The 19055-nt window shown below is 45.2% G+C and overlaps 2 protein-coding genes across 2 annotated transcripts; one reads left to right on the top strand and one right to left on the bottom strand.

Moving 5' to 3' along the window:
* Positions 1-3869: 3869 nt before the first annotated feature.
* Positions 3870-8942, top strand: VBP1 (VHL binding protein 1). The gene is made up of 5 exons (XM_010165683.2): positions 3870-3995; positions 4981-5047; positions 5508-5606; positions 7370-7508; positions 8470-8942. Exons 1-5 carry the CDS (start codon positions 3889-3891, stop codon positions 8538-8540), a joined length of 483 nt encoding a protein of 160 aa, XP_010163985.2. The 5' UTR covers positions 3870-3888; the 3' UTR covers positions 8541-8942.
* Positions 8943-14112: 5170 nt separating this feature from the next.
* Positions 14113-15069, bottom strand: RAB39B (RAB39B, member RAS oncogene family; the record flags this gene model as incomplete). Its single annotated transcript, XM_029084422.1, has 2 exons — positions 14113-14679; positions 14880-15069. Coding segments are annotated over 2 exons (468 nt in total), but the record flags the coding sequence as incomplete, so codon positions are not given.
* Between the last annotated feature and the right edge of the window lie 3986 nt (positions 15070-19055).

Here is a 19055-nt window from a genome sequence, read left to right as displayed (position 1 = left end):
GAGAAGCTGTGGCTGCTCCTCCCTGGAAGTGTTCTTGGCCAGGCTGGATGAGGCTTTGAGCAACCTGGTCTAGTGGAAGGTGTCCCTGCTGCTGGCAGGGGGGTTGGAACTGGATGAGCTTTGAGGTCTCTTCCAACCCAAACCAGTCTGGGATTAAATGACTGCAGTGTCCAGCTGGGTTTCCTGACTTGTTGAAGAGCAAAAAACATGTTTTTTGGAAAACAGGCTGAACTTGTTTATCTGACTTTGCCTTACCAAGCATTTAATAATTCTGGTGACGGGTTGAAAAGAAGAATTTATCGACTTATAAGTGACGTAATGTCAGAATTCTCTGTTGTTCGCTTTCTGCTCTAAGGTAGCTCTTAGTGTGCTGTCTTGATTGCTACTTTATTCCATGTGATTGATAAGTATTGATCCCACTGGCTCTACTTGGCTGCCAGTGTCATCTTGAAACATCAGATGTCTGCCCCAGTGCTTTGTTTATTGTGCTGGTTCACTGCTGAGGTTTTCTTGGACTTTGAAAATCTATTTCTCAGATCTGTCTCGATATCTTTACTAGAGCTGTTTGGGCTGATCAGGAGTGACTGCTCCTGTAGAAATAAATCGACTTGACTTGCATTTTGGTGTTTCTAGGTGTAGTGCTTGTATTACTTAGGGTGTGGGCCCTGAACAAACAGGTACAGTGCCCCTGCTCTCCATGCATCCAGATCCTACTTTTTCTTTAAGGTTCTTAACAATTATTGGCATCTGGCGAATCTTACTGGGGTGTCAAACCATTGCTGCCTGTGCCCAACTTCCTCCCACCCCAGTATGAGACCAGTTTAGACACAAGTGAATAGAAAGGGTCGTGGCTTCAGCTGCCCCGAGACCTCGATCATCGTGACAAGGGAGAGCCTGTGGTCTGTGCTGACTGCGGTGGAGGTGGCCGCTCTGGCAAGGAGCAGGAGATAACCAGCCTCAGCAAACACTTTGAGGGTGTCTGCACATCCCTCATTTCGCGCTGGTCGCTGTCGATGCAGGTCATGTCTGGTTCCACGTCGCTCCCTTCTGATATTTGTGTCTGAAGTATCTCACGTGAGGTACCGTGCGGCCTCGGAGAGTTCTGGGGTTGTGGCTTAGTTCTGTGCTTCTGTGCAGTTCTTCAGAACCTTATGTTCTAAAAGGATCTAAGAGGACTCTTATGGATCTAAAACCCATTGAAGTTTCCTAATTCTTAGTTTTGAGGGGTGCTCTCATCAAATACAGATGGCTCTGCAGAAGAGATTGTCAAGGATGATCTTAGGGTACTTGGAGGTAGATGTTCAGATAGACTTTTTTATTCAAGATAAGCATATACTCATAATTCTTTAATGGAATTCAGCTCCACAAAGTGAAAATGCTAGTGTCTTGAGGATGGTGTTTGTTACAGTTTTTTTCTTCAGAAAATAGGTTTCTGTTTCAAAAACATTGTATACTCTCATCATGATAAAGACTTCCTGATCGTTTCCTTGATGTTCCCCCACCACACACTACATGGACAGTTTTACTGTGAATCTTGTCTTCAGAGATGCTTTCTTGAAGTGTCTCGATTTGTTAGAGGCTCTTCAGACAGTTTATGGTGGATCCCTTTTCTTAGGCATGGAGCTGTGGATTCTTGTGCCTCTCCAGATCCCAGGTGACATTAAGCACTAACTCAGGATTTCACTGGACTTTAAAAGAGTCTCCAGAACAGAACTTTCAACCCTGTTTTCTTTTGAGCTGCTGTCCAGGTGTTTCCAAATAAAATGCCTTCCTTATTTTGCCTTCCTTAGCATGCCTGTGAGCAGGAGGGCAGGGGATGCAGATCTGAAAACGTGTCTCATGTCATGTTCCCTGTGTGTGCCCGTAAGCGATGAAAGCTCTCTGCAGAAGCAGAGCGAGCGCCTGCAGCTCTTCATTTGTGTCATCGCTCAAAAGGTAAACACAAGGCAGCACGGGAATGTGCTGTCCTGCTCTATTGCAGGGCTCCTACAGAGTGTTCACGTGGCTTGGGTTGAAGTTTGCAAACTCTGTGCTACCTTTACGGTATACAACAGCGCGGTTTTGGCAGTGAATTTTCTTCCTAAAAACACAGAGGTGAGTTTTGGCCGGTCCTTGCAGAACCTGTGGGGTAATTCCGCAGCTGAGATGCTGCGTGACATACCACAAAGCAGGGATCCTGACAGCATTTTGACACCCAGCTCTGTTGTGAAACTCCTGTTCATGCTCAAAGAAGTGACCGTGTCTCAGCCTTGCAGTTGGGTGAGATGGGACAGCAGCCCAACCAGCAGGACTTGGAAGTTGCAGCTGGAAGACCTCGGTGGTAGATCTGAGCCCACTTTGGACTGGGGCATTGTGGAGCAGGAGATCACCAGTATATAGGGGGCCTGGATTCAGCATTCAGATTCTCAGCATCTTTGTTTCAGGAGGACTTGGGTTCTGTCTTGTCTGTCTGTCCAGACACGTTAGCTGAGGTAGAGGTGGGGTGCGGGCAGTGTGGTGGGCCAGTTGTTGCCCACCTGCTTTTCTTTCTGTCCTGGGTGATGTATGTCAGCAGAATAGCTTCCACAAGAGGGAGTTTCATTTCAGAACATCCTCAGGCCTCGCTTCTACAACAGGTGCCTGAATCTAATGCTTGTTTTCTCTGGTTATACCCTCTCTGCAGGCTTCCCCAGGAGGCAGGAGTGCTTCTCGTGCGGCTGTGGGTGAGGAAGCTTAAGGCGTTCCTTAGGAAGTTAGTGTGAAATGCGCTCTCTTGAGTTGTTGTACCACCTAGATCATGCTGCCTGCTGAAGTCTGTTGTGGAGCTTATATTTCTTCTGCAGATTTCCTTAATGATAAGGAAGGTGTGTGCCTCCTTGCCAGGTTCAGCAATTTCGTAGTAAGTTTCTTTATCCAGGAGAGCTTAGGAGTCATATTGAGCGGAACCAGCTGTACGTCTGTTATTACTTCAGTAACACATGAGAGTTTTTTCTGATGTGAAACTACTGGGCTGGAAACACCTAGTTACAAAGGAGAAGCTGAAGAGGCCTGTGGGAGGCTTCTGTCAGTTCTCACAGAGCTCTACAGACAAACAAGGACAGAGTTATCGCAGCGGATGAGTGTGGTCATCCTGAATTCTGCATGGTGAATGTTAAGGTCAGCAGTGCGTGGCTGATCTCTGACCGGTGCCTCTCGAGGCTGAGAACGTTGCCTGCAGGCAGAGGTGCTGCTTCCTCAGAGTCTGAAGGAGGCACTTGCAGAGGTCAGCATCCTTGCCTGCCTTCTCTGGCTACTTCTCTAGTTCTGGCTGGAATTGTTCTCTAGAGGTTTCTGTGGCTTCTCACTGCCTATGAAAGGAGGTTTTGAAGACAAGCTGTTTACTGCCATAAAGCCTGCCTGAGCAGATACCACAGTTTTCCTTGCTTTGCCTCTTTCTCTGCCACAACATGCTTGATCAGGCCGTGATTCTTGTCCTTCATCAATCTTATCCTAAATAGTTTGTAATCTGATTAGCCACAGAGAAGCATTATCCCTGCTTTACAGATAGGAAACCAAAGTTTAGCTGTGGTCTGAGGATATCCACCCCCCATTAGGTGTCATTTGACTGAAGGCACCACTAACATGGTACTAGTGAATATGGGTATGAAATAACCCTCACACCGATTCTGTAGTTCCCTACCAAAAAAAAAGGGGGGGGGGGGGAAGTGAAAAGGTGACTAACTAAGAAAAGAAACAAAATTATTTTGTACTTTTCTCCAGGGGGGGAAAAAAAACAAGTTTGTTTATGTATAAAACCCCTCTAGACTTAGCTGCAGTAAGATGGTGGCATGACTGTTTGTAGGATTTCTGTAAAACTCTGCTAACATTGAGGGTTTCTTTCTCCCCTTAAAGGAAGATGTAGATTCTTTTATGAAACAGCCTGGAAATGAGACAGCAGATGTAGTTCTTAAGAAGTTGGATGAGCAGTATCAGAAGTATAAATTTTTGGAACTTAATCTTGCTCAAAAGAAAAGGAGGTAAGTCATATTTTGTGCAGAATTGAGAAATGTTTAGCATGGTTCTATATTTTTAAAAATAAGCCTAAAAATAAGGCTATTTTTAAAATATCCAAAGAAGTAAAAAGTTGATGTTAGGAGAGCTAATACTTGCAGTACTTTCAGGAAAGCCCAGCTTTTTCTTTCCTCTTCCTTAGAATTACATGCAAAAGAATTTACAGTGTTGCTGAACTGGTCCTTAGCCTTTAAGGTGAAAAGGTACCCGCTGCAGTGTAAATAAGAAGGGGTTTTGTTAAATGACAGCTCTATCGAGCCCGTAACTTTTTGTTCAGTATTCTGATCTCTCTTCAGTAGCCTCTGTTTGATCTGAAGCTAGGCAAAAGCTAAAATGAAAGCTTCAAGTAATATTTTATTGAGATTAAGCTTCTTTTGTGGACCAGTACCCCTCGTAAGTTCCGCCTGGAGGCTGCTCTGGCAGTCCCTGTGTCTGAGCCTGCTGCTGCGGGGGCTGTCGAGGTGGGGAATGCCCTGAACTCTGGAGAGAGCTTTCGTTTTAACAGCGCCAAGTCTTGTAGCTCTGAACTGTTTGTTAGAATAGTTTGTGGGCCTCAGAAGAAACACACTTGTTTTGTTTTACCTACAGGTTTTTTTAATCTGAATTTCTGCTGAGGTTTCTCTCTCCTCCAAAGAGATCAGAAATGTAAAAAAAATATGCAGCAAATAGGGATCTGTTACTGTTAAGATGTGTTTGTTCCAGTTTGAAAGCTGTATGCATTGCTCTGCTTCAGAAAACCAGCCAGCCTCAGTGTGGTAAGAGGCAGGTGAAGCGGTAGCTGAGCTGTCTTTACATGCCATATCTCTCACATCTGCATTTGTAAGCCTGGAAAGCTGTTATGAGTTTCAGAGTTTGAAAATGGAGGTTGGATTGTGTAGTAAAACTGATCACTTGTTTAGGAAACTTTGTGTCTCTGTAAAATAATAAATTATGACTGTTGTTAATTCACAGGCTAAAAAGTCAGATTCCTGAAATTAAACAGACATTAGAAATTTTAAAACACATGCAGAAGAAAAAGGTAAACTTATTTTGAATATCTAATGAGTATGAGAAAAGCTAACTACCTTTCCACCCTAACAGAACACATTGCAAGAAATGTTTTGGAGAGCACACTTAATATGCCTTTATAAATAACAGAATTGTTTTTAAAGGTATGTAGTACTTTTTGAAAGCTAGTTCAAAAAAAGTTAATGTTTTTAATGCAGACTTCACTTTTAATAGCGTATAGAATGCAGCTAAGCTTTGACTTCAGCTGTTCTTTATAGAGATTTCTATATTGTTCTCAAATATATCTTTTTTGAACGCTTTATTCTTGGAGCTCTAACTTGAATGTTGAAGTAAAATTACGTAGTGTTCCACTGAAGTTAATACTGTATCGATGGCAAAAAGCAGAAAAGTGTGCTCTTTACTCAAGTTTTATGTCTTTGGCATAAGTTTCCAGTGAAAATAGCAATTTAAGTTTTATTATTTGTCTTAAGGATTCCACAAATCCAATGGAAACCAGATTTTTATTGGCAGATAATCTCTACTGCAAAGCTTCAGTTCCTCCTACAGATAAAGTTTGTTTGTGGTTGGGGGTAAGTAAAATGGAACTTTCTCTGAAACTGTTTAAATAACTTACAAAAGGCTTCTGACAGGCAGTGCTTGCTGCTGTCTGCTCTGTACTGCTGGTGGCTTTGGGCATTCATTCTGCTGTGTGTGCGTGGTGGAGCTGTGTCCTGTCAGCAGGGCAAGCCTGAGAAGACAATTTCAGTGTGTTAGTGAAGGTTTCATGTTCGATTTTATTTGGTGCCTGAACAGTAAAACTTCAGAGAATTGTAATTTTGCTGGATTATTCTTCACAAGAAGCGTGTTCATTAATGTTTTCCTTATCTCTTCTATCGCTTGGTGGTTCAAATTACTCCCCAGCATTGCCTGGGATGGGAAAGTGCCCAGCAAAATAACTTAGTTGGCAACTAGCTTCCCATCCTCTCTCTGTTATTTGCATTTAGCATCGTGCTTTCCCTTTCCATGCGCATTTTTAGGGAAAGGTGGGATTTCTGTTACTCACAGCCAGCATTAAAGTAGAATTTGTGCTAAAGACTGGTGGGATCAGAGCTCAAACCACAGATTTCTAAGTACTTAAGCGATATCAGGTTGGGATATTTTGTATTCAGAGGCTTCCTTATATGTGGAGATAACCTGCTAATGTTTATTTTGAGACTTCTAAATCCCGTATGTTCCCAAATCCCTGTGTTGGCTGCCAAATAAAACCACTTGGTTTGGACAGAAAGGTTGACACGTGCAGCATCCGGACTGATTGGGCAGTTACTCCCAACCTCTCCCACTTCTTTTCTATCATAAACAGAGAAGATTTGTCTGATACCTGTTGCTTTTAGGAGACTGTCTTCAGAATTCACAAACATTGACTTTCATGGAGCATCCCAGGTTTATTTTGTAACAGAATATCAGGGAAAATTCATCCTATTGACAGTTCATACAGAAAATATAATCAGTATATAATGCCACAAGCAATTTATTATATTTAGGTGTTCTGGGCCTTCTGCCTTGATTCTCCTTGTTGCTTGCAGTCCGCGTGTTGGGCTGTGTGTATTACCGTTACTGGGGAAGCGATGTCTCCCAGTTATTGTAAGAGAAGACTGGCTGGTCTCACTCTTGCAGCTCTCTGTAGCATTCCCTGGGATCATGCCTGGTTGGTAGTACATGGCTCTGCTCAGTGCATGGTTCTTGAGTGGTCCAAAGCTTCATTGGTGCCTCTTCACTTGATACTGCTCTTCTATCTCTTCGTGTGGTAGCTCCTTACTGAAATAAAGACTTGTAGATTGAAAACCGCCAGGGACAGGATAGGATTTTTATAGACATTGTATCTCGAAATACCCATAAGACTTCTTGTTAATGACCACTGCCATTGGGCTGCTTGTCAGTGATCCACACAGAGAGATCCCAAGGTTAATCTTGAATGCAACAAAAATTGTTTCTAGAGTTGTGTGACACTTGGAAGGTGCTGCTAAGAAACGTGAAGTCCCTCACTTTTCAGATAAGGTGAAGATGAGATACTGAAAGGCTGAGTGCAGTCCACAGGGAGAGGGATCCCTTGCTCGTAGCTGTAGGAGGAGAACGTTAATTTTAAGTCACTAGAGGGATTTATTACTGAGTTACTGAGCGGTGGGGGCCTCAGGTGGATTCTGGCTTTGCTCGCCCTGAATCTTCTTGTCTTGGCCTGTCAAGGACAGCCTTTTGTTAACCTCATAAGTTATAAGCAACAGCCTGAAATAAGCCTGCTATGGCTTATTCCTTACAACGCCAGAGGAAAAACTTTTCTCAATCTTTCTTTTTTTAGGCCAATGTGATGCTTGAATATGATATTGATGAAGCTCAGGCTCTGTTAGAGAAGAATTTGTCAACAGCCACAAGAAACCTCGATCTTCTAGAGGAAGACCTGGATTTCCTTAGAGATCAGTTCACCACTACAGAAGTCAGTATCCTTTTTTAAAATTATTTTTTATTTTATTTGAGAAGCAAGAGGCGTATGTGAAGCTAACATACAGGTAATTCCCAGTTTCTTGACATGTTTTGATCTTAGACTGGCTGCCCTTGAAATTCTGTAGCACTGGAAGAGCTTTTCTAAAAGGGAAAGGGAACACTGTTTCCAGTGCTGCGCTGAGGGTTGGTGTGTTAGATGTAGCAAAGCTTATGTTTGAGTTTGGTTCCCGGAAACCCAGGGCGGTGGTGGCAAACCGAGACTGGAAGCGAGTTGGAAGTGTGGATGGGTGCTGAGGGTTGGCAGCCAGGAGGCCATTTCCAAGCAAAGCGACTCTCCCTTCCTCTCTAGAGCATCAGAATGTTGTTCTTCAGGCTATTGCTGGTCATTGCAATGTTCTCCGAGCAATACCAGCCCTGCTGCAGCGAGCTTGCTGCTCGCTTAGGCGTCACTTAGTTTTTTTCCTTATACATGAACTGCCTCCAGGGGTGTGGGGATATTTTTTTATACTTAGAAGCTGTTTTAATGATGAGGCCAGCCATCAGCTGGAGTATCCGATTTAGTAAATGATGACACCACTACTTGTTTTTTAAAACCGATACCCAAGATCTCTTAGTGCTGCAGGAAGTTGTGGGTGCCTGAAATAGGCAAATCCAACTGATACGGGCAGGTGGACTGAAATCAGAAAAGAGCAGCTGTAATTAAAACTAAAAGTGTCTTTCTCTGCAATATCGTTTTGGAGGGTTTTAAGTAAATGCTGTAAATGCTGCAGTCATTAACAGTTACTAGTATATTCCTGTAACTTTGGCTTTGCACCAAATTAGCTCTTTCATTAAATGGTTTCTGTATTGACAAGTTACAAGTAAATGGAGGATGTGTGGGCAACTATATCACTTGCTTTTAATTTTTTTTTTTTTTCCCTGAATGCATGTGCTATTTCCTTAATTCCACACCCTCAGATATGGCTAGAGTTTATAATTGGGATGTAAAGAGAAGAAACAAGCAAGACCCTTCCAAAAACAAAGCATAGTTTTGCCAATTTTAAATGTGGTTTCAATTTCCAAATATTTTTTATTTAAACACCCCCAAAGTTCATTCTTAAGGGACTGAGTTACTTTAAGCATTTCAGTAAATGGTAAAAATATATAAAAACTAATGGTGAGCACCATTTTATTTATTCGTAAACTCAAAATTTGGATTCATGCATGCTTCATGAGATGAACTATTTCAAAAGGCACCACGTGGTCCAGCAAAGGACAAGGTATTCTGATCAGACCCGTCTGTCATTAATAAATTTCTACCTGAAAGCTTGTCTGAAAAGTTGAGGGGCATGTATGGAATGGGGTGTGACATTTTGGCAGGTTAAGGTGATGCAGGGCTTTACTTTTTCATCTCTGTGTACAGCTGATGAAGTTAAAGTCGACTTGGGCTGGGAAGACATGCAGCTGTAATGTTCTGGCAAACAGAAAAAACACAGTGAAGTCTTGGATTTTGTTTCAGTCAGTTAACTGGCAGCATCAGCCTGCAAGCATTCCTGGCTGCCCACTTGGGATAAAGGCGTTTTTAGTAGTGAGTGGTTAGTCAGCTGCCTGCTACGGAACTCTCAGCACTTTACAAATAACAGTTTGTGACTTGTCTTCAGAGAGGAGCGGTAAATGGAGTGAACAGCACAAGCAATGTTGAGCCTGCAGGTGATCTCACCCCGTTCTTTTTCATACATGTGCACACACTGCTTTTTTTTTTCCCCAAATGCATTGAACAAGGACCCCGAAATGCTGACAGCCTATAAACGAGAAGCCCCTTATTTACGATCCCTTAGGCAAGATGTCCAGTTCAAATGTCTTAACACTCTCAGCCTCCCAGGTGGTGAAACCTGTATTAGGTCAGGATGGCTCACTGAAACATGACTTCTGGTGTTAGTTGGAATATTTTTTTGGTTCTTACAAAGCCTTGCAAGATTGTTGCCTTTTACCTCTGCAGTTTCTTTCTAAAATGAAATGCTCAGTGGTGATGTCAGTGGCTAATATTCACATTCTGTGATTGAGAATACAGGTTTTGCTGCAAAATAAATGCAAATGTTAACTGTTTGATCTTCGTGTAAGAAACAATATACCTGTAAATTTTTTTGTACTTTTATTTCATGATATTAAAATAGTAAAACTAAACAGTTGTGGCAAACACCTCGTTTTGTCCATCTTTCTTTGTGGAAGAAAGTCAGGAATCTGATGTGTGGTCTTTGATAATGTTTCCCTCCCTTGACTGGGGGCAGTGAGGTGAAAAAATTCAGTTGAGGCCACAGACATGAAAAGCTGTAGCTGCTGAATACCGGCTAGAGTGACATGGGGAAGGCGAGTCAGCGCATCTGAGCTGTGAACAGGAGTGACTGATGGGACAGCGCGGTGGCTGTGAACGAGCAGGAGTTGCGGGGATGGGCCCACAGCAGGTCAGTCCTTGCCAGCGCTCGCAGGTAAGTACCCGGGCTCGGCGCGTCCCTCCCTTCCCCACAGGACGATGCTGTTGGTCTTTCACTGCAGCAGAGAAATGTTTAGATCTGATGTGTGATTTGAGTGGCAGGTCCCTGCCCGCAGCACGGGGGGCTGCTCACACCGCAGGCTGCTTCTCTCCCTTCCTGAGAGCATCAGCAGTGACAGGAAAGGCAGCTGCAGACACGTCCCGATTTCTCTTGCAGTTTTCAGTTTGGGTTAATGAGATCCCAGCAGGCTGAAGCGCACTCCCCCCTCCCTCTGGCTGGTGCCTGCCTTTGTTGTGCACAATGAAACCACCAGTTAAGCATTTCTGCACGAGCAAAATAAGTATTGTGTGCAACTGGCAGTGACCTAATGCTGGCTGGGGGGGGGCGGGGGCGGGGGGCGGACAGCATTACAGCTGGAATTGCTCTGGAGCTTCAAAAGGTATCTGGCTTGCGGGAGCTGGGAGATGACCGTGGCCATCACAGCTCTTGTATTGGGTGGCTTTTTGTTTGTTTGATACGAAGTAAATAAAAAAAAACCCAAACCAAACCTCATAGACACGCACTGAAGCTTCCAGATGACTGATTCTTGTCCAGTATTGCTCTGTCCTTGGCTGTTAAATCTTTGTGACTTTGCAGAAGCTGCTGTAGCCACTGTGACCCCGGTCCTGCCTGCTGCTGAGAAAGGCCTCCCCTCCCCTCCTGGAGGGGCCAAGGCTGCTTTTGGCTGCTGCTGCAGAGAGCAGGGCATTGCTTTGGGGTATTTTTGTCTTGCTTTAGAAGGGCTTGTGTTTCTGTAGTCGCAGTGTTTTTTCTCAGCAAGGTAGTTAACTGGCTGGTTCTGAAGCTCTAAGCAGTCGGCCTTCAGAGAACAGGGTAGAGCAGAGGCTGTTGCAAAGGGAGCCTGTTTATTGTTGAGCCAGTCTGCGTGAGACGTTCAGTTATGGCTGTGGTATAGAAGTGGTACAGGTAGGCAATAGCTTACTGAGAGAGAATGGGGAGGGGGAAAGGAAAAAAAAGAAAAACCCCACCAAAGTGTCTTTACAAGTTTTGAATTTCACGTTATCACATAGTAACCATTTTGCTAAATACAAGCATATTTTCAGTCACATACAGACAGCTAAATACAGCGGTATTTTCACATTTCAGTACAGTGCATAACAGAAAGCGAAGGGAGTGTACAGTTTGCTTTTATTTGGGAGGTTCTGAGCAATTGCAATCTAACATGCAGATTGTTTTTAACATGTGGCAGAGACCACAGAAAGTTAGCTTTTTCTTTTTTTTTTTCTTTTTGTCCTAGAGTAAAAGAGCTCCTGACCATTATCCTGTGAAAGGTATAACTTTCTGATTTCTCTAAATCTCTCTTGCACTAAAAGTCAAAGCATTAAAACCAGTTGTTAGAAAAGAATTCTTAACATATCCTATAAGTTCTTCATGTTAGAAAAAACATTCCAGTTTTTGTACAGATGAATCTACATTTCCTATATTTTAATAAGCTCTCTAGAAAATGCAAGGAATTAGAAAAAGATGTATATAATGATTTCTCTATCATTTAATATAACCGTTTATTACCTCTAAGTAGTTAAGACTTCATACATTTTCTTCTGTACTGTTCCTCTTTAGAATTACACTTGTATTTTTCAACTGAAGATGTACTCTGAAGGTCTGCATGCGCTTACTTATTTTGGCTTTCTGGAATTTCTCTCTGGGAGCAGTAAAGGGAATGTCCAAAACCTATTAAATAAAATAGTGGTTGTTTCTTGAGAAGTGACCTTTCCCTTCCTGGCCAGGTTCCTGCATGGAGAATTACAGAATTTTACTATTGCTAAAATGCTGTTTGACCCACTTCCTGACTGCTGTTCATGTAGCCCTCCAGTTCTGCCCCTGAGCACAGCTGCTACGCTCAGCTAGTGAACACCTCGCCAACAGCCAGACCCTGACACACCCAAGTGGTTCCTTGGTGAACTTCCCATTCCAAGAATGAAGCCACCCTCCCTACCCTCTCCCTGGAAGTGTTCAAGGCCAGGCTGGATGAGGCTTTGAGCAACCTGGTCTAGTGGAAGGTGTCCCTGCTCATGGCAGGGGGGGTTGGAACTGGATGAGCTTTAAGGTCCCTTCCAACCCAAACCAGTCTGGGATTCTACGACACTGACTCTTTCATGCTCGTTTGTCCTTCCTTGCCTTTGTGAAAACAGGACTAACAGACAAAGCAAAGCTTGTGCTCTCCACTGGCGTCAGCCCATGAGAGCCCATGGTGCTCTCTGCATCACTCTTCTCCAGCTTTGCTCACCTAGAAAGAGATTTTGTAAAGGGATTTTGGGGGTTGTTTTTTTTTTTTTTTGTTTAAAGTCTTCAGGGTACTCAACTCAACCACCGTGGAATCTGCCTGGAACTCACTGGGCTTTAGCACAAGGTTTTTGATGTGTTTATAGCCTATTTGAGAGTGAGCAGGGGTCCTCAGCGCAGTGACAAGCTGGCTTGAAAGGTGCTGGACCCTTGCCACCCCTCCCTTCCTCTCATTTGCTACCAGTGCCCTCCCAGCAGCTGCAACACCGCTGCTCCCTGCAGAGCCCAGGCACTGCAGTTGTTCCTAGAACACTGAAAATAAAAAGCTTACTCGATTTCAAGGTTTTGGTTGTTGGTTTGTTTTTCTGTTGTTGGTTTTGGGTTTGGTTTTTTTAACACCCTTAATAGGGAAGTCACAGGTTTTATTCTTTGTCCAGACTTGCTCACATGCTGCAAACTGTGAGAACAGGTTCAAAGGGAGAAATAGTCTGAACTCAACAGCAATCACGACCCACACTGTTACAGGTGGGGTTGCTTAAAAAGCTGTAACAAATATTTTCTTCTTCTCTACTTAGAGGCCTAAAGTCAAACACCAGATGCTTCCTGTGTTTTTTTTACCTAATCCCTCCCTCCTGCCCATTAGTTTGGTGTATAAAGCTTGCAAACTTGAGTAAAAAAAAAAAAGGTCACTAGTTTGTTTGTTTGCTTTTAATAGGCTGTACTTCCCTGGTTTGCTACAGCAGCACAGTTACCCTCCCTGCTGCGCTTCAAAAGCTTAAGTTAAAACTTAGTGGAAGGAAAGCTCAAGTGGTCAATGGCATTCCCAGAAAATGCCCACCTACATACAGCTTTTCTAACACAGTGACCACCCCCTGATGACCAACCTGAGCCAGATCCTCTTTTGTCAAATTAAAACATGGAGGAAAACCACATTTACTCTTGAGCTTGTCATGTGGATTTCCTTTCCACCTGCTCAGACACTTCTGCTGTGCTCCACCTTCCCAGTGCTAGTTCTCCCACAGATGCCAAGAAAGAAAATTACCCTTAACAGCAGAAAGTACTGATGGAAGCTGTTGCTTTCCATGCTATCTAACTTCCTTAAAAGCAAATCTCACCTTTTAGGATGTCTGATGCACCTGAGTTAAGCTTTTCAAGTTTTTTATTTTGTTGGGGTATTGTTTTCTTTCCCCCCCCATCCTTTCCATTCCACCTTTTGAGCTGGCTGGTAAGATACCCAAAAGGTCAGCACAGTCCTGTTAACAAGACAGAAAGGTTGGTGTGTCCCACCTGGCTGCAACACCCCAGCCTTAAGCTATAATGTATGAGGCCATGGTTCTCTCTTTATGCTCTTGATCACTTAATTCTATTGGAAAGCCCTGAACTCAGGGTACTTCCAAGGTACTCACTTAGGCAGTAAGTGCGTAACAATGCATTGAACAGTTACTACAGGAGCAGGAGCTGCCACTCAGAATCCCAGTTCAGCACAGCAAGAAAAGCACTATTGGGGAAGGGGGGGAATAATTTAAATTTAAATTAGTAATCAAGTAACTACTGTTTTTAAATCCCACAGAATATTTTTTTTGCTATTGAACTAGGTTCAAGAACATAAGGAAGAAAATTCAGACGTGTGCATACCATGTCAGTAACTTTTCCTCATGAGGAAACAGTATCTGCGCTGCCTTTACACCTTCCTGGTAATAAACAGCTGCCACAAGCACAGCTGCCCTCTTTCCTTCTCTCTGTCTGCCCATTGCTCATACTGCTGAAGTGTCCATACTGCGGCTTCAATGCACAGCACGGAGCCATGGGTTTACTTACAAGAGGACACGTACAGTGCCCTGGGATGTGCCAGCCCCTTCAGCTCTCTGTATTCTCTCTCCTGTCTTGCGCAGCCCCTCATTTCTGCTTCTTGTCTCCTTACAACATCTACATGCACCCTCACTCTCCATTAGGCTTGTAGCCCCCAGTTCTGAAAGGGTATTTGGAACAGAACATTTCTTTCTGGGGTCTGTTCTGGTGTCCAAAACAACGTGGGAGGCTGTTCACAGGGGGAGTGTTGCTCTCCCTTCTGTCACACTGAGTTCACTTAGTCAAGTACGTTTGGTTAGTAGAGTTCATCACCTCACTAGAAGAGCTCAGCACAAGCACCGCCTATCTGATTTCACCACTTCTTCTGAAGAGTGCACTACATTTGGGACAAACCCGCTCTTTACCCCTTCCCATCCCTCCTGGATTGAAATTTCCCCCCTTTTAACAAGCTCGTATATGTCTCGAGTCAGATCTGTGAAGGCCTTCTCCACGTTAATGGCGTCCCGAGCCGAGGTCTCAATGTACTTCATACCATAGGCAGCAGCCAGCTTCTCAGCTTCGTGCCTGGTGACTTGCCGCTGTGTGTCAAGGTCACACTTGTGACCTACCAAAACAAAGACGATCTGGTATGGCTGCCCCTTTTAACAAGCTCGTATATGTCTCGAGTCAGATCTGTGAAGGCCTTCTCCACGTTAATGGCGTCCCGAGCCGAGGTCTCAATGTACTTCATACCATAGGCAGCAGCCAGCTTCTCAGCTTCGTGCCTGGTGACTTGCCGCTGTGTGTCAAGGTCACACTTGTGACCTACCAAAACAAAGACGATCTGGTATGGCTGGACGTGCACCTTGGTCTCTTCTAGCCACTCATGGACGTTCTGGAAGGACCTGCGGTTTGTAATATCAAAGAGGAGGAGTCCGCCAACCGAGTTCCTGTAGTAGGCTCTGGTGATGGACCTGGAAACGAATGAGCCACAACAGAAGTGTAAGTTACAGCCCTTTGGGAAGAAGGGCAGAGTGTTTCACCTGGGCTTTTGTTTGGTTGGTTTTGTCTTCTGTTTTTCTTTTTTTTTTTTTTTCTTCCCTTAAGACAAACATAGCCCTTCAGAACATACACCTTTAAAAAGCAGGATTACCCCACAGAATACAGGGCAGAGAAGACCATTCAGGCAATGTCTTATCACTTTTAGCTTGTGCTCTGCAGAGCTTGTCATTCAAAAAGATAACTAATCTTGGCTGAAAGACTTCATCCTCAGGTAACTGCCCCACTGACTTATGACAGCTCTGTTCAAAATCCCCACCACCATTTTCGGTGTCTGTTTTCCACCCCAGATGTCTGTATGCCCTTTGCTGTTAGTCGGAAGAGTCCTGTCCCCCACCATGTAGGTTCTCTGAGTCTAACCCAGTTCTCTCATTGTCTAACCCAATGATTTAGAAGCCCTGTCACAAATTACAGGATTTATTTGAAACCAAAACCACTCACTCTCTGACAGACACATAAAAGGAAGCTACAAATGTGGAAGGCAGACCATGGGGTTGTAGCTCCCCTCCATACACCCAGAGCTTCGGCACAGGGACATCCACCGACCCGGCTGCTTTCTCCCACTACAGCACTGGGCAAAATGATGGCAGGCACAGTTACAGCTAACGCACAGGTCACAGCTAACGCACAGGTTACAGCTAAGGCACTAAGGGAGCAGCCAGGCTGCCCTCCTGGTAACAGCAAAGCGATACAACAGCTTCCTAGGAGGATCTGCATTCTTCTGGTCTTGTTCCTGCTTTTGAATACTGACAACTTTAAACAGGAACCAAAAACCCCCCCTAGCCTCTGCCTGAGAAGTGGAACGCATCTTCCCCAACTCTTCCGAGCAAGGAGAGACTTCAACTTGAGGACATGAAATGGGCTAACGCAGGGCGATGGAGCGAAGCTGAGACCACGAGGCTGAGCAGAGCTGCTGTTCAGTGACCACTGCACATGGAAAAACCAAGAACCTGTCAAACTGGGGTGTTTCTGCAAAGTCATGGATTCGTTCTAGACCCAGAACCAATGACCAATTTCAGTCCCTGGAGGCGTTCACACTCAGGCCTGAACTTTCCTTGCCAGGAAAATGTAAGCACTGCTGCACTTTCACCTGGGGATAAGTCCTTTTTTGGACACACAAGACTCTTGCTAGGGGCTATTGGTTCTGTAGTGTGTGTATCTAGCAAAAGGATGAACTGGTGTCTTCAAGCACTGCTTTATCAACAGACATGCAGTGATGTGTGAAAATCCACAGCCAAAACTGAAGAAAACCAGAAGAGGGGGAAAAAAGGATAGTTGGCTGCATTGGATAATTTCTCCTCTCCCAATTATCTGGCTGAGGGACAACAGTAGCTCTGCACATTTGGCACTGAGGGAATTAGATCTGCCTTTTGCTATCCAGCCAGCTGCAAAGAGACAGTGGTGCTTGGAATTAACCTCCCCCCCCCGACTGTCACAGGCATTTCTGCTTCTTCCTTGTGTTTGGTGCATCAGCCCTGGCTCCTCCTGCCAACATCACCAATGCCTCAGGTACCTGGAAAAGACATGACAGGATCTCAGCTGAACGCTGCTTTGAGGTAAAACTAGGTGAAGGTCTCAGTGCCTTTTCTGAAAGCCTTTTCCACAGACTTTTCCTCGGACCTGCAGGAAGGAAATGCCATTGCCTTCACGCTGTCTGCCACTCTCCAGTTCCCTTCCAAGACTCCCACCATCCCTCCTCCTGCCCTGCTCACACATGCTCGTGCAGAGCAGTTCAGATATTGCCACCTATTTTGGTCAATAAAGATACTGCCTCTGCTTGGCAACCCTCCCCTGCTCCGTACCCACGGTGGGGACTCTTGTACCCAGGGTCCATGGCTCTTTGTTTCAGCCTTTCCCTCCCAGCCGAGGGAGAGCTGCTGGCTGGAAGGAAGCAGCTCTTCTGTAGGTGGTGGTACGCAGTTCCAGGGACCAAGGGCTGCACATGCTTTTGCTTTTGTGAGCCATTACACAACAGCACATTTCAGACAAGGAAATCGCAGTATCTGAGCAACCAGAGATGGGCAAAACCTGCTGGGTCCTGGAAGAATTGGACCCTGCTCTTCTACATCTCCAAAGCAGCCTTAACACTGTCCGAGGCAGCACGTTTTGGGGCTTGATCTGGCAAAACAGAATGGCACATACTTAACCGTAATTTAAGCCTTGACTGCATGGAAATTGCTTCTAATTTATAGTGAGTGAACGAGCTCACAACAGGGGTCAGGAAGAGAAACGCGGCACAGCTGCAGACAGAGAATGCCAACAAGGTGTCTACAAAATAACTACATTGGTTTCTTCCTTGTGGGGCAAACGATAAACTACACAAAGCAGCCTGGAAATGCTCAAATCAAGAGAATTCTGTGAAAAAGCAGAGCTCATTCTTACAAAATTCCTTCTTAAGAAAGTCCCTGTGCTACGATAAAAGAGTTCAAGGGTTCTGGAGAGCACCTGTACCATCGTGCTTCTTACCTATGCCCTTAAGTCTGAGAAGCTTCAGCTTATTCCAGTAACAGCTACATCTTGACTTTAGCCAAGAAAAATAGCTTGCAGGAGGAGCCCAAGAGCTGCTGTTTTTATGGGGCACAATTTGTCACAGGGTTAATGGTGACTTGAAAGGGACAAACACAAACCAGACTTTTTTTACCTGGTGTTTTTCATACTTCAGAGTGCACCATAAAGGCACCTGGGTTTGCTTACTTCTCTAGCTGCTCACGTTGGGAACTGAAGCCTGCGCTTTGGCAAGGGCATTTCAAAGCTGCACAATGTGTTTTTTTATGTCACTCACTGTTCCTGCCCCTTACACTCTTCCTGCCTGTGAATGCTGCTGCCCATCGCAGCAGCACAGCCTGCCCTTGCGCTGAAGGTCGCCTGCTCATCATGCTGACAACCCGAGCGCCAGTCCGGGTCAACCACCAGCACTGAGGGCAAGCAGCCTCCAGGGTCCCAACTTCCGAACGCGTAAAAGAAAGGAAATTGAAGCCATTCAACAGCTTTTGCCCTTCACAGTAAAGGCAGAAGCAGAATATGGCACCCAGGCGTGTTTTCTACAGCCCTCAGCCCGAGATGCAAAGCTGGAAGCTGATGCAACTGCAAGCTAAAGCACCTCCTCTCTCAGCAGAATAAAGCGCCGGCTCCTCACCCTGAAAGGCTGCGAGGTAGCAGAAGAAAAACCCGCCAGTGGATAAGGGCCGACTACTGCACATCCTGGGCCAGACGCCAGCAACACAAGATGCGAAGGAAGGCGGTGAGAGGGGTGGGAATAGGGGAGGTTTCATCTATAAAACATTCCTCGGGCGAGGCATTACAGCACAGAAGCAGAAGCTGTGTGAAGCTGCGCAGAGACATGGAGTGCAGAAAGTGCTCCCAGAGGGAGCAGGATGAAAGGACTGACGAGGATTAAAGATGCATTAAAAATATAAGCAAATGGGAGGCAGGGAGCTGAGGGTACGCTCACACCCCTTCCAAAGGAGCACTGTCTGAGCAGCACGCGTCCTGGGACAACACCAGCCCCCTGCTCAGCTGGGCCTGAGCCTGCTCCAACCGTGACTGTTGTTTTTATCACACAGTTCTGTGGGAAACTCTTGGCACAGTCCCACATCCCGCCTTTATTTTTCCTCACGGAGTCTTCGTTACTATCACTTAACCTCTCAGGCTGCTTGTGCCCACGCAGGGCGCAGCGTGGGCCTCTCCAGAAAGCACCTGTCACCCCTGCACAGCCAAAGGTTTGTCCCGGCCTTTCTCCATCCTACGCACAGCTGATCGCTGCTGGCGCTGCAGAGAACCAAACCACATCTTCTATCACACTTCGCGAGCCTGAACGTCAGGGTGTTCAGCCATGAAACACCCCGGTTACCGCCGCTGCACCAACAGGGAGCAGCTGCTTCCCCTGCCGAGCTGCATCCTCTGATGGCGCCGAGAAACCCTCTACCTGCCCGGCACAAACCC

This window comes from Antrostomus carolinensis, unplaced genomic scaffold (genome assembly GCF_000700745.2).
Source record: "Antrostomus carolinensis isolate BGI_N321 unplaced genomic scaffold, ASM70074v2 scaffold47433, whole genome shotgun sequence".
In the NCBI taxonomy this organism is placed as follows: domain Eukaryota; kingdom Metazoa; phylum Chordata; class Aves; order Caprimulgiformes; family Caprimulgidae; genus Antrostomus; species Antrostomus carolinensis.
This window is presented reverse-complemented; position numbering and strand designations above follow the sequence as displayed.